The 15,831-nt window shown below is 39.7% G+C and overlaps 1 protein-coding gene across 1 annotated transcript in view; it reads right to left on the reverse strand.

The window, feature by feature from the left end:
- Positions 1-15,831, reverse strand: part of CFAP47 (cilia and flagella associated protein 47) — a 525,834-nt gene that overhangs the window by 179,034 nt on the left and 330,969 nt on the right. The window contains 1 exon segment of the mRNA XM_070944210.1: positions 4,461-4,565. Within this exon segment, the coding sequence (XP_070800311.1) occupies positions 4,461-4,565 (105 nt within the window).

Consider the following 15,831-nt stretch of genomic DNA (forward strand, 5'->3'; position numbering starts at 1 on the left):
TTCTAGACCAGGACTTATGGGGATTGGAATAATATGTGAAATTCTTTACCTCAGGATTATAAAATCTCCAACTATCTACTAAATTTAGTTCTTCTACTAGATCCATAAAAGTTCTAGACAGCACATTTTTCTTTTTTTTTATTGCTCTGATCACTTCTATAATCCTTTTTTACATCTACAATTGCGTTGAAATCGCCAATCAAAAATACATTCTTCATTTTTTGTTCTATTATTTTTTCATGTACTTTTTGTAAAATTCTGTTTGTCCACTATTCGGCGCATATATGACCACCAATAAAATATTTTTATATTTAAATTTTACCTCTATCATCAATATTCTTCCTACTGAATCTGCATACTTCAAGTTACTCTCTATTCCTTCTTTAATGTACACCACTATTCCTCTTTTCTTTTCTTCTGCTAGTGTTACAAATGATTTACCTAATTTTTTGCATTGTAAGTATTTTTCTTATGTGTACCTCTTGGAGGCACACAATATCCATTTTTTGTTTTACTGCTTTTCTAAAAACTTGATGTCATTTGGCTGGAGAGTTAAGACCATTTACATTTAATGATAAGATTTTTAAATTCTGTTCCATTCCTTAGTGGTTGTCCTATACGTTCTTTCCTATTACTTCCTGTCCTTTCTCTTGGCTCTTGTTCTCACTCCTTCTTCCTCTTGGATTTCTCCTTCTTCCTCTTTATCTCCCTCCTCTAGTACTTTTTCTCATTCCTCTTGTCTCTGTTTCCCTTTAGTTCTCCGTTCAGGCTCCTCCCTGTTACTGTTTGTTCCTTCTATGCCCATCACTTGGTCATGTAGATGCTGTGCTTTATTTTGTGAGTCCGCTTTTATTTTTTTCCCCTGCCACGACACCAACATTCCTTCTGGTGTTATCCATCTGAACGGTATATGCTGCTTATTTAATAGTGTGGCTAGGAACCAATATTCCTTTCTCAATTCCCTTATTCTCTTAGGGACTTGCTTTAATGTAATTATTTCCTTGCTTCTATAAAACATAGGTTCATTTTTCGTTATTTTATAAACAATGTCTCTCACTTTTCGTCGCACAAATCTTACATGGACCTCCCTTGGTAATTTATATTGTCTGGCATAATTCGTGTGGCCTCTATAAACCTCGTCCAACTCGTTTATTATTTCATCTTTATCTCATTGAAGAGCCTCTGCGATCACTTCCGCCATCACCAATGTTAAGTCCTCTTCTCTATCTTCAACCATGTTTTGAAATTGCAGTTAAAATGCAGCTCTCTCCATCTCCAGATGTGCCACTGTATTTTCCAGTTCTTTATTTAGTCCCATCATTTTCTGATCCAGTGAGTCCAATTTTTCTTCTATTTGTTCTGTTCTTTTTTCTATGACTGTTATTCGTTGGTCATTTTTTTGTATAATTTCTTGTACTGAATCCATCTTTTCGTCTAATTTTTGAATATCACTTTTAACTTCTTTTTTGACCTCATCCATATCCCTCCTTGTTTCTTCATGGTTCTTTGTCATACATTCCTGCATTTTTATCATAGTCTCTTGAATTGTTACAAGGGTAGCCTGCATGGTTTGCATACTCAAAGTAGGGAGTTGTTTTTCTGATGGGAACATCCCTTCTATTGTTCTCTGTGCTGCAGGAGAAGCCGCTGGTCCAATCAATGTCGAGGTAGTTTTCTTTCCCATTTTCACGGTGGTTGTAGTGGTGCTGGTCATTTCCTTTAGTATTCTATACTGTTCTCCTAAAATCCTATCTATCTTTTCCCAGATCACCATCCACTTCGTATTCAACTTCCTTTCCCTCTCTTCTCTGCCTATCTCCCACTACTAAATTGTACAATAATCCTCTACCCTTCACAATGTATTATATCTCAAAAACCTAGTTTTATAATGTGATTTTTACTTGATTAATATATTTTCCTTTAAAAAGAAAAATTCATAAATACCTTAATTAATAGTTACCTTAATTAATTGATAATTGATTCAATAATTATATTATTACAACTTAATCCTTTTAAAAAAGTCTAATATTAACTTTATATATTTGTTTGAATATTAAATAAACAAATCAAAAGAAGGGGATAGAGAAAAGAGAAAGAGAAAAGATTGAAAAGAGAAGATCAGAGTCAAAGAGACAATAAATAGTTAATAATAATTTGCTGTTAATTACTTATAAATATAAAATTTACTCTATAAATAATAAATATATCAATATATAAATTATATATAAATATACACAGTACTTTCAGTTCTTACATATTTTTAGAGTTCAAGTTTATATTTAAGAGTTCAAGTATAGTCTTTCCTTTGAGGTTTAATCTCTCACTCAAAAAGTGGTAATCAACTAATCCTTATCTTTAAAATGGAGATTTTCAATCTGCCCTGTCACTCTGGTGCGTTCTTTATTTTTGCCTGTCCGCACTTCTACTTCCGTTAGAGCAACAATTGTAGGGATAAACACAGAACCTCTTGTTCAGTTCGTCTCTCTTTCCCAGCTTTCTGGAACACTCACTTTTCTTCCAATTGTCTCCTTTTCCACTCCCCTGGTGCTCTTCTGCTGGTCTAAGGTTTGCCCTCTTCACGTTTGCTCTGTCGCTTGCCGCCCGTTCACTTTCAGAGCCTTTCTTTCCTGTCCACTGCCCCTCCGGTCTGTTTTTCTCAAATAATCCAAAAAAATTTAAAACTTTTACTTTTCCGCTCTCACTGCCGCATCTTGCACCCTTTTCACTTTCTGCTTCCTGCTGTTCTCAATCGGGATGTCAGGTCCTTGGGTCAGCCATACCGGCTGTCTTCTTCTGCGTCTGGATTGAGGGTCCTTCTTGGTGTGGTGGGAGACTGCACCTCTCCACACCTCCTCTGAAGCTTCCCCTCTTTCTTGCCGGTCCCACCAGAACTGATCCTCTCCCTTAGGGGTTGCCGAAACGCCAGAAAATCGGCACTGGGAACGGAGCGATTTCCCCCCCGTGCTGCCTCGACTCCACGTCAGTGCCGGAAGTCCAAATCTGCATTTCTAAAAGCTGGCCTCAGCATCTGCTGGGTTATTAAGAAAGACTTGGAGGCTGCTTTCTGCCTCAGAAAAAACCATGTTTCTCCATTTCTCCCTTTGGGGAAATATAATAATCTGCTCTTTTTAATATTCCTCAAAATATTTCATTCTTCTAGGTCGGAGGTGGCTTCCCACAATATCACAGATAATTTTTGGTTAATAGCCAACTGTTCAGAAACTGTTTAAAGTTATGTGTCAGGGTTCCAAGTAACACTCCCAATGAAAGAAGACTCCAAAGCTAGAAATTCCTCAAAGTTCCATTTTATTAGAGATGTCATATTGGCACATCTGGGAAAACCCGAATCTGAAAGCTTCCAGGTTTTCCACACCCAAAGAAAGTCCAAGTCCCTTCCCCTGCACCCACATGTCCATCACACGGTCCGATCAGTGCATAGTCCCATCTGGAGATGTCTCCCAGTCATGCCACTCCAGGTGCAGGCCGAAAGTCCTTGACTCTCACAGAAAGGAATGTTATTAGGGCTAGATATCTCCACCACTCCATGCAATCCACCCTCCCAGTTTCCCACAGCACTAAGCATGGCAGCCCTGAAGATCCAAAGAAAAAGAGGAAGCCAATAGGGAAGATTGCTAGTCGCTCCTGCAACTTTCATACTATCTATCCTCCATAGTACCCATTCCCATCAAGCTGCACTTGTATCAGGCTATAGCAGCCACTTGTATACTCTTCTGCCCTCCAGAGCATCCATCCCCTGCCCAGTACAGTACATTTGTGCAGCGCTGCATTGCAACCATTTACCTGCTCATCAGCCACCTGAGACTTGTAATTTCCTACTAGCTTCCCCACTGACTTTGCTTTTTGGAAGCCAGTAGGAAGTTGCTTGAAGACCTGCAATCCTCACTCAGCGAAGGCAACAGAGATTACTGAAATTGTTGTTTTTAAGTAATGTGGCTACATGTGTTTTATAGCTGCATTGCTTAGCAATGCAAATTAGTCTCAAATACCATGATTTAGCCACGACAACTTGTACTCCCCCTTCATAATTATTACTAAAGATATTAATTGCAATATTAATTATATTCACAAAAAATATGGGAAGGAAGGAAGGAAGGAAGGAAGGAAGGAAGGAAGGAAGGAAGGAAGGAAGGAAGGAAAATATTTATCTTTATATACCATATATATACCGCACATCTATGGATAAGTCAAACCCAATTTTGAAGGTGCATTTTGGGACCTAAATTCTCAACTTATTTTCAAGTATATAGGAACACTCTTGGTTAGATTGAAAGAGGGAGTGGGTTGTCCAACAAGAAGAGGAAGGAAGAAGTGGGGGGGAGGAGGAGGAAAACTACAGTTGAGCCATACTATAAAAAACTAGCTTTTATTGTCAGCCTAACATTTGCTTGTGTTAATATTAGATAATCTGTTATTCATTAAATCTAATTGGACATTCCTACCTGTGGGCATTTGAAAATTATGCTTGCAGTGTGATTTGTTCTTCCTAGTGCAGATGGACAAAACAGAACTGATACTTCAGTAGTGGAATGAGGAGCAACAGTCAACTGCAAAAACATGGATAGGGAAGAGAGAGATGAAAAGCAAGCAAGTAAACAAACAAACAAAAAACCCCAATGTTCTTTTTTTCCTTTCCTTTCCTTTTTTTCAAGCCAATTCTTTTCTTGTTTCTTGTATCAGCACTGTTGATGTTTACATGATTAAGATGTTCCACTATGTGACTTCCCTACTCTCAGCATGCAGGATCTGCTAAAATTGATAAATGCACTGCAGTAAACAGTACTAAGTGAAATCACAGCATGCTTATTCCCTAGAAACTATAGAATATGTTGCTAACCACAAAAATGGAACTGGGGTTGCTTTTAAAATATGGGGGGAAAGAGAGCTTCAGTTTTTCAAGTCATACACTGCTGCCAAATTTCTTCTTCTTTTTTTTGCACATCACAGAGATACTTTTAAGTCTTGCGTGTGACACAATTTTAAAAAGTCAAAATGCAATTTTAACAAGCATTATCCAAGTTATTTTCACATTCAGAAATAAAATAATTTTCAATCCAGTTTCAATGGTGTTAGTTTATTGTAGCCTGATTTAATCTATCCCTCTAAACTGTATCCCCGTTTGGCTAATTGGGGCTGGACAATAAATTTTCTCAAGGAGCCACATAAGAAACTGGGACTGTTGTGGAGGGCTGCCACTGCCACCTCCACGATGCCACTCTGTTCTTGCCCCATCCCCCACCGCCACTGCCACCACCAGACAGGGAAAGCTGAAAGGCTGAATGTGGCCCACAAGTCGTAAAATGCCCATTATTAATATTATAGTCAAACAAACACATAAAAATAGCAGACAACAGTTATCTTCTACAATAAAACTGATAATTTCATGTTCTAGAAACAATCTGGGAAGTAGTTCTACTAAGGAAAAGGATCTTACTGTGATGAAAAATAGGTTGCCCTCATCTACTCTTGTTCATTTATTGGATACTGCAATTCTAGTAACAAGAATGACCTTTCCAAGGAAAAAGTGATTCATTTTCCCTTGTCAACTGTCCGACTGGTGAGCCCAAGAAAAGTAGGCACACTCAGGAACTTTAAAATCCCAAAAGTAAAACTTTATTGGATACATCATTTCGGCACTGAAGAAATAAAACCAGCTCTGAGATTTTCCCGTGCAATGTTGCATAGTTAAACATTAGTTTCCCCTTCTTTCCACCCATAGTGATCACACTGTCCAATTAAGAATCAGTCTTTTGTTTTGAGAACAGTTCATTTCTTTGTCAGACACCTGCAGAAGTGACTTTGGTGGGTTCTTGCCTTACACGGTCTATTCTTGGATTATCTGCATTCCTTCTCACCCTTCCCTCCCCCCAGTTCATTGGCAAGTTGAATAGCGATAAGTGTTCAAATGGTTCAGAAGTGGTTCAAACTTGACATGCTGGGGATAAAGGGAAACCTGGAAGAGATATAAGTATGGGTTAACATCATAGTCACAATGGTTGGGATCCCACCCCTCCTCCAGATTTACTCAGATACTTGGAGTGGAAATGTTTTATCAACTTGCTGCTCTTACATCTTTCGCTTTTACCCACTTTACTTCTGATGCTGGATATCCCCTCCATTATACTAAGTACTGTAAATTTCCCTTAAAATATCTGGAGATCCTGTTGTTCTCTCCTGCCACCAGTATAGGTTGTGGAGGCTCTTTGCCTATGGGTCTTAGGTTGGAGCCTTGGACGGTTTCAACAGACTACAGCGGAATGCTGGGTGAACCCTCTCTAATATTTTTGGTAACCTTAACTATACTGTGACTAGGTTTATGACACGTACAACCAAGAAAGGACCTATGTAGTTAGGGACCAGCTTCTTTCAGGGTTGTCTCAACTTTAAGTATTTTGCAAATAAATAGATTCTATCCCCGATTTTAAACTCTTTTTGCAGAGCTCTCCTTTTATCAGCTTGTTTCTTTTATGATTCCCCCGCTTTCACTAATGCTTTCTGAATGTTCCCCCAAGAGCTTCTTAGGATGTCCATCCACTCTGTCTGTGTTACTAAGGAGGGAGGTTCCCTTGGGAATTCAGTCATAGGCAGTAACCACCTTGAATGGAGTAAAACCAGTGCTGCTATGCACTGATTTATTATAGGCCACCTCTGCAAATGGTAGAAGCTCTGCCTAGTTTGTTTGTTGATAGTTCACATAGCAATGTAGGTATTGCTCCATCATTGCATTGGTCCATTCTGTCACCCCATTAGTACTCAGATGGAACACTAGCCCTTAGGAGGATCCTATCAGCTTCAAAAATTCCCATCAAAACTTGCCAGTAAATTGCACCCTGTGATCTGAGATGATATGTTTTGGGACTCCATGCAGCTGTAGATGTGTTGCACAAACAGTTTGGCTAGTCTTTGAGCCAAAGGGAGTTTAGGACAGACAACATAATGAGCCTGTTTCGAAAACAGATTGACAACTGTCCAAATCACAGTACTTCCACCACTCTCCGGCAACTCTACAATAAAGTCCATAGCGATTTCTTCCCATGGCCTGTTGGGTTTGGCTACCAGCTGCAAGAATCCAGGGGTTTTCCCTGGCATCCGTTTCATGGACACACACTGGGCAATTCATCACATAGCTCTCAATGACCTTCTTCATCTTAGGCCACCAGAACTGTCTCTTAACTAGGTGGAGAGTCTTTAGTCTTTACAAATCCGAAGTGGCCAGCCAGCTTTACATCATGGGTCTAATGTAGAACATGGATTCGCAAGGGGATAGTTTGTCCCCTTTCCAGGCCAGGTCTTCTCTCACTGCCATCTCATTCTGGTGGGCCTTGAACCACTCATCTTTCTGTAGGACTTCTTTCTTCTGATACATCAACCCTTCATTGGACCATTGGAGAACAGCCAACCTCACCACTTCTCAGAGCATTGGGCTGCCAGCTGCTGCAAGGATATGATGAAGCTGACTATCTCCTCCCAGGTGCTTTTGTAGTGAGACATCCAGGAGAGTATGGCTGCCAAAGCCTTCTTTCCACCCAGCAGGTACTTGAGCATGAAATTGAACCAATTAAAATATTGTATCCAACGTACTTGCTTTGGTGAAAGTTTTCTTGAGGTCCTCAGAAACTCCATGTTCTTGTGGTCTGTCCACACCTTGAACAGAATCTTGCTGCCTTCTAAAAACTGCCTCCATGTCAATAGTGCCCACCGTACCGCATAGACCTCCTTCTCCCACACTGCCCAACACCTCTCTGTGTAAGTAAATTTATAGGATGTGTAGGTGCAAGGTTGTAGCTTTCCTTCAGCATTCCTCTGGAGTAGGACAGCCCCTACCGCCATATCGCTGGCATTGGCTTGAATAACAAAAGGCTTGTCCAGGCTCGGGTGCTTCAGAACTGATTCATCCACTAAAAGCCACATAAGCTTCTCAAACACTGCTTGACATTCCATAATCCAATTCAGCAGCTGGCTGGGCTTAGGCTTCATCCCACCCCCACCCCCCTGTTTTGAGAAGCTTTGTGATTAGCAAGGCGATCTGGGCAAGTAAGGGGATGAACTGCCTATAGAAGTTGGCAAAGCCCAAAAAACTCTGCAGCTGTTTTCTTGTTCAAGAGGCTTCTCACTCCAGTATTGCTTTCACTTTTCCAGAATCCATCTCCATCCCCTCTTGGATGCCTGATATCCCAAATAGTTCAGACTGATCTTATGAAAGTCACACTTTGATAGCTTGGCATAAAGTTTGGCATACAGGAGTTTCCTCAGCACCTCATGTACTAACTTCACATGCTCTTCCATCATCTCGGAATAGATAAAGATGTCACCAGGTACACCCACTTGCACAGATGCTCATGAACACTTTATTTATCAACTGCATAAACATGGCTGGGGGCCCTTGCAGTCCAAACGGAATCACACAAAATTGATAGTACTCTCAACAAACAGTTAAAAGCTGTATTCCATTCATCACCCTCTTTAATCCTCACTTGGTAGTATGCTTCCCTCAAGTCCAATTTGGTAAATATCGTCCCTTTGGATAGGTACCCCAACATGTCCTTCATGAGGGGGAGGGGGTACATGTTCTCAACACAAACATCATTAATTCCACAAAAATCCATGCACAGTCTCAACGACCTGTCCTTTTTCTCTTTGAAAAGTACTAGGGCTGCCACTTGGGATTTTGCCGGTTGGATGAAACCCCTAGCCAGGTTTTTGTCCCTGAAATCCCTCAGTTCCTCTATCTCCCTGGGGATCATCGCATACATCTTTGGCTTGGGTAACCTAGCCCCCGGTAATATTTCTATCGCACAGTCAGTGGGGTGGTGCGGAGGGAGCACATCAGATTCCTTCTCGTTGAACACCTCTGCCAAGTCTCTGCACTCTCTTGGGATGGACGGCTCCCCTCAATCAGGTTCTGCTAGGGCATTCATTGGCTCCATCCTCCCCATCAGCTTTAGCTTCTTCACTGCTGGCTTTAAGCACCACTAGTCACTTTCCCAATCCACCGTGGGGTTACACTTTTTCAACCACAACCCCAATATCATCATCTCTGCCCTTTTTGGTGCTTTTACAAACTAGATTGTTTCTTCATGACTCCCTGCCCTCATGCTCACTGGCTCTGTTAGGTGGGCAACACCCACCCCATGACTGAGACATCTGCTTGCTTGAACTTCATAGGCTGCCTCAATTTCCTTACTCTCAGCCCCAACTTCTGTATGGTTTTCAGGTTGACCAGGCAGTGGGTGCAACCTATTAGTGTAGTAAAGACCCCTTGGGCTCCAGAATGGGGCATCATGATCTCCACTCAGGCAGTGAAAGGGGCAATGACTACACTTCTCATCGGGTCATCTTCCTCCTCACTATTGCTCTCATAGAAGATTAGGTTGGGTTTATTGGTGGTCAGAGTTCTCTATCCTTTGCTGGACTGGGGAGAAACCTCTACAAATAGATATGCCAACCTTTGCCTTCTTTGGTACTTTTTCAGCTTTTGTCTGGTTTGGGGCCACAATCGGCTGAGGGGCTGGGCAAGTAGCGGCCCAATGGCCCTCCTGACTGCATCAGAAGCAGGCACCCTGCTGGACACTGTGGGGTCTCCTTTGGGGTTGAGGAGGAGGGGGCTGCCAAGGTTCTCCATCCCAGTGACTCCTGGCTCTTTCGGGGTTGACAGCCTTGCATGCTGCTTGTATTCCATCAGATCCAACTCAACTGCAGTTGCCAACTGGTACCATGCTTGGAGTTTGTCAGGGACCCTTGAGGCAGAGAATTCTGATACAACTCCCAATTCAGCCCATCTCAGAAATGGTAGACCAGCAATCCAAGACCGAATGGCAGTGGTTTCCGGCGTCCCATTATAGCCAGCTGGTTCCATCGCTGACTATTGGGGGGTGAGATTTTGGCCTCCTCAGAGAGGGCTCGCAACTTGGGTGTCCTCCTGGATGTGCGGCTGTCTCCAGAAGATCTTCTCTAGAAGATCCAGAAAGGGACGCAACTGGTGAATCAGGCAAACCTGATAAAAAGCCCCCCTGTGGCCAGGGGGGCATTTTATCAGGTTCACCTGATTCACCAGTTGCGTCTCTTTCTGGATCGGGACTCCTTGCACACGGTCACTCATGCTCTCGTCACTCCCTGTCTGGACTACTGTAATGCTCTCTACATGGGGCTCCCCTTGAAGAGCACCCGGAGGCTCCAAATGGTCCAGAATGCGGCTGCATGGGTGATTATGGGAGTGACACGGTGCTCCCATGTAACACCTTTCCTGCGCGAGCTGCACTGGCTCCCGATGGTCTTCCGGGTGCAATTTAAGGTGTTGGTTACCATCTTTAGACCACTCCATGGCTTAGGACCTGGGTACTTACGAGATCACCTTCTGCTACCAATAGCCTCCCACCGGCCAGTACGCTCCCACAGAGAGGAACTCCTCAGGGTGCCGTCAGTCAAACAATGTCGACTGGTGACCCCCAGGGGGAGAGCCTTCTTTGTGGGGGCATCCGCCCTCTGGAATGAATTGCCCCCGGAGATACGGATGATCCCTGACCTACGCACCTTTCGCCGTGCCCTCAAGACATTATTGTTCCAACAAGCTGGGCTGGCCTAAACATTAATTTTGATGGATTGCTTTTATTTTATTTTTTAATGATGTCGGGGCCAATTTTAATATGTTCTTTTTTTTTTTATTGCAAAAGTTTTACAATTACATTTTCACCCCATTTTTCCCCCCCCAGCCCACCCCAAACTCCCCAACCTAACCCTCCCTAACCCCCCTAACCCTCCCCTCCCCCCGGACTTCCACAGAATATACTCCCATCAAAAAACCCCTTTATATAAAACTTGAACCCCTCCATCCCCCATATAATTTTTCATCTTCACAAAATTCAAGTATTTCTATCTTAATATAATGAAAATAGTATCAATGAAAAGCTATTTGATACTTCCTAGTTTGATATTTGTTCTGCACATAATCTATCCACTTTTTCCATTCCCATTCATAAATCTCTTGTGAACGATCTTTTAGGTATGCTGAGATCTTTGCCATCTCTGCGAAACTGGCCATCTTTAAAGTCCATTCCTCGATAGTGGTCAAAGCTTCATTTTTCCAGTATTTGCCTATCAATAATCTCGCTGCTGTTATCATATACAATATCAACTTTGTTTCACCCAATGTAAAACCCTTAACTATACCCAGTAAGAACAATTGTGGAGAAAATTGAATTTTTTTCTTCAAAACATTCTGCATAACCCACCAAATTTTTATCCAAAAAGCCTTCACTTTCTTACAAGTCCACCAAACATGATAATATGTAGCATCTAAACAGTCACATCTCCAACATTTTGGTTGAACATTAGGGTACATACACGACAATTTCTTAGGATCTAAATGCCATCTATAAAACATTTTATAAAAATTTTCCCTCAGATTCTGTGACTGTGTAAATTTAACATTCTGAACCCAAATTTTTTCCCATGTTTCCAACATCACTGGTTCTGCAAAATTTTGTGCCCACTTTATCATACAATCTTTAACCAATTCAGTTTCTGAATCCCTTTCCAACAAAACATTGTAAAGCCTTTTAATATGCATTGGACCTTTCTCTTTTATATGTCTAACCAATTCTTCCTCATGTAACATTATACCAATTTTTTGGTCCTCTTTCCATCTCAATTGGAGTTGATTATACTGTAACCAAGTCAAGTTAATCCCTTCGTCCAACAGTGTCTCTAATGTCTTCAGTTGCCATCTGCCCGCATCTGTAAAAAGAACTTCTTTATATAACCCCCCCCCCCCGAGTGACATTATATTTGTATTCCACATAATATGACCAAGATCCAGCCATAGCGGTATTTTATAATCCCATTTGAGTCGGTGCTTCTTCCAAACTCTCATCAATGAGTCTCTAAGTATATGGCTTTTGAATACTTTATCCACTTTACTATCATAAAATAAGTAAGCATGCCATCCAAATTCAAGATCAAAACTTTCTATATTCAATATTCCAGTCTTTTTACTTCCAAACCAGTCACTTGCTTGAGATAAAGCTGCTGCTTCATAATATAACTGTAGGTTTGGAAGTTTAAGACCTCCCCTTTCTGGAACATCTTGCATAATTTTCAATTTCACTCTCGGTTTTTTCTCGTTCCAGACAAACTTATTCACTCCACTTTGCCACTCTTTCAATTGTTTATCATTTTTAAGCACCGGAATCATTTGAAACAAAAAAAGAAATCTTGGCAAAATGTTCATCTTAACTGCTGCTATTCTTCCAAGTAAAGACAGCTGCAGTTTTTTCCAAGTCTCCATATCTTTCTGTACTTCTCGCCACAACACCTCATAATTATTTTGAAACAATTTCATATTTGATTCTGCAACCTGAACTCCTAGATATTTAACCTTTGGTACAATCTCAAAACCTGCCCTCCTTTCAAGTTTGTGTTTACGATCTTGTGTCATATTTTTAACTATCATCTTAGTTTTTTTCTGGTTCAGTCTAAAACCTGATACTGTGCCATAGTCTTGTATAATGTCTTTCATCTGGATTATTGATTCCATCGGCTGTGTTAGCGTAACAACCAGATCATCTGCAAATGCCTTTATTCTGTAGTCCTCTTGCCTTATCACTATACCTTTCAAGATATTCGAGTCCTGTATTGTATTCAACAAGACTTCTAGTGTTAAAATAAATAACAATGGGGATAAGGGACAACCTTGTCTTGTTCCTTTTTCAATATTAAAATCTGTTGTCAAACTTCCATTAATAATAATCTGTGCCTTTTGCTCTTGGTAAATTGCTGAGACCGCCTGTATAAATTGATCCCCAAAGTCCATCTTTTTAAAAGTCTTTAGTAGAAAATTCCAGTCCACTCTATCAAAGGCCTTCTCCGCATCCAGGAAGACCAGCACTGCAGGGATCTGTTTATTCTTCTCAAGATATTCCAATAAATCTATAACTTGCCTTACATTGTCCTTCATATATCTGCCCTCTATAAATCCCACTTGATCATCGTGAATCACCTCTTGGATTACTGGCATCAACCTGTTGGCTAGTACTTTTGCGTAAATTTTATAATCATTATTCAGAAGAGATATTGGTCTATAATTCTCCGGTTTTTTAGGACCTACTTGTTCTTTTGGTATCAAAGAAATGTAAGCTGTTTTACCCCCTTGTTGTATGTTACAAAATAAGTCTCTAAGTTGTTCCACCATTTCTGCTTGCAAAGTTTTGTAATACACTGCAGTCAAGCCATCCGTTCCAGGAGCTTTAGCTATTTTTAATTGTTTAATTGCTGTGATTATCTCCTCAACTGTTATAGGATAATTCATTCTTTCCTTTTGTTGGTTAGTAATTTTGGTGACTCTTTTATTTTCTAAATATGTTTCTATAAGTCCATTCTGCATATCATCTTTAGCATATAATTTGGTGTAATAATCTACAAAAGCTTCTTTAATTAATTTTTGTTGAAAAATTTCTTTCCCTCCAATATCAATACTATCAATAGTCCGTATACTCTGCTTCTTCCTTAATGTGTAGGCCAACCATCTGCCCGGTTTATTGGCATTACAAAAGGTATTATGCTTCGCATATTGTAAATTTGTTGCAGCTTGTTCCGCCATAAGCATTTGAAATTGATCTTTCAAAAGTTTTATAGCACCACGTATTCTTTCATCTGTTGGATTTTTAATAAGTAACTGTTCTTTATTCTTTATTTCTACTTCCAATTCAGATCTTTTCTTTTGTCGATTTAGTTTATGTTTAGAATTCATATGAATGAGTACCCCTCTCATATACGCTTTACTCGCATCCCACACAATTTCAATTGGAGTACCCTTATTCAAATTTATTTCAAAGAATTCTTTCAAGTGCTTTTTAAGTTCTATTATATTTTTTTCATATCTAAACAAGTTTTCATTTAATCTCCATGATCTTCTCTCAGTCTTTCCCATCTCAATTTCTATCCATACTGGGCTATGGTCGGTCAGGGTTCTTGGGAAAATCTTTGTTCTTTTTGTCTTAACAAATAGATCGTCTGATAACAAGATAAAATCAATCCTAGAGAAAGATCTATGTCTGTCAGAAAAAAAAGTATAGTCCAATTCTTTTGGATTATGTATTCTCCAGATATCTTTTAATTCCAAATCTTCTTTCATGTTGAAAAAAGTCTGTGGTAATCTAATCCTTGATTTCACCAGGCTCTTTTTATCTAATTTGGAATCAATTACTCCATTCCAATCTCCCATAATTAAAATAGATCTATAATCCCATTGCAGTATTTTAGTGTGTAAAGTTTTATAAAAATGGTCCTGTTGTTGGTTAGGAGCATAAATTCCAATCAGAAGAATTTGGCCATTTACTGTATGCAATTCAATTGCTATAAACCTATCGTCTTCATCTGCTTCTATAATTTTAGCTGTCAATCTTTTATTTACATAAATGACCACACCATTCTTTTTTTCCAAAGTTGAAGCTATAAAATGTGTTCCTAATTTTGGGTTTATCAAGTATTTTTGATCTTGAGTTCTAATATGAGTTTCTTGTAAACAGATTATATCATTATTAAATTGTCTCAAATATGTAAATAGCTTCTTCCTTTTCTGTGGTAAATTCAGCCCATTAACATTCCAAGATAAAAGCTTAATTGTCATCTTCATCTTTTTGAAGCGACGAGCACAATAGCCGAATATCTTCCGAAGTCTTCGGTTTTGCTCCCCCCATGGCTTCACTTTCTTGTGTAGTACTCTTAGCTCCCTTTTTGTATTGTCTTTCCTGTTGTTGCTTTTCTTTAAGTTGCTTAGATTTTGCACGAGTTACACGCTGGTCTTTGACTTCAACTATCCGAGCCAGGTCCAAAATTGGGGAAGATTCTAACAGGTGCTCCTCCAGAAAACCTCCTGTAGCACCCTGCGTTTCCAATGGCTCCACCTGCTTAGTCTGTTCTTCCTTCTCTTGCTGAGGTTGTTTCTTATCGCTCTCCTTAATCTCCAACACTGTGGATGTACGTGGAGATGGTGATCTCTCTTTAAGAACGGTAGAATAAAAATATTCCGCCTTCTCAACAGTGTTCAACCGATGTCTTTCTCCATTGTACTTCAAAATTATACCAGTTGGAGCGTCCCACCGAAATGGTATTTGTTGTTTTTTCAGTTCATTCACTAAGAAACCAAAGTCTTTTCTATCTTTTAACATTTTAGGTGGTAGTTCTTTATAAATTCCAATTTGAGCTCCTTCCACTTGCACAGAAGAAAGAAAAGATTTTTGCAAAATATCATTTCTTATTGTTCTGTCTGTAAAATATATCACCACATCTCTAGGCAATTGTCTTTGTCTGGCCACCCAGGAATTCACTCTGTAAATTTTGTCTATTTTGTAAAAAACCTCTTCAGGATTGATTTTCAATAACACAGCCAAAGCCTCAGCACAAATCTGTCTCAAATCTTGTCTGTCATTCTCTTTAATACCTCTAAGCCTTATAGCAAATTCCATGGCCCTGAATTGCATCATTGTAATTTCATTTTCAACTCTCTGCATTTTATCATCAACATCAGAAATTTTATAGTCAGTATCCTTAAATTTAACATTGACTACTGATTTAAATTCCTCCAATTTAGAATCCACTTTAATAATAATTTCTGACAGGCCAGACACCACATTCGATATTTTTTTAGTCACCTTGCCATAATCCTCCTTCACCATATTTTTAATTTCATTAATTTCCTGCATAATTTCCTGTTGAGATTTTTGAAATTTATCATCTATTTCCTGTTGAGATTTTTGAAATTTATCATCCAGAGCCTGAGTAATAAATTCTTTTAAACTTTAAAAATCAAAATCTTTT

The sequence above is a fragment of the Pituophis catenifer genome, unplaced genomic scaffold, assembly GCF_029215685.1.
Source record: "Pituophis catenifer annectens isolate HBS135680 unplaced genomic scaffold, rPitCat1.0.hap2 SCAF_4, whole genome shotgun sequence".
Lineage (NCBI taxonomy): Eukaryota > Metazoa > Chordata > Lepidosauria > Squamata > Colubridae > Pituophis > Pituophis catenifer.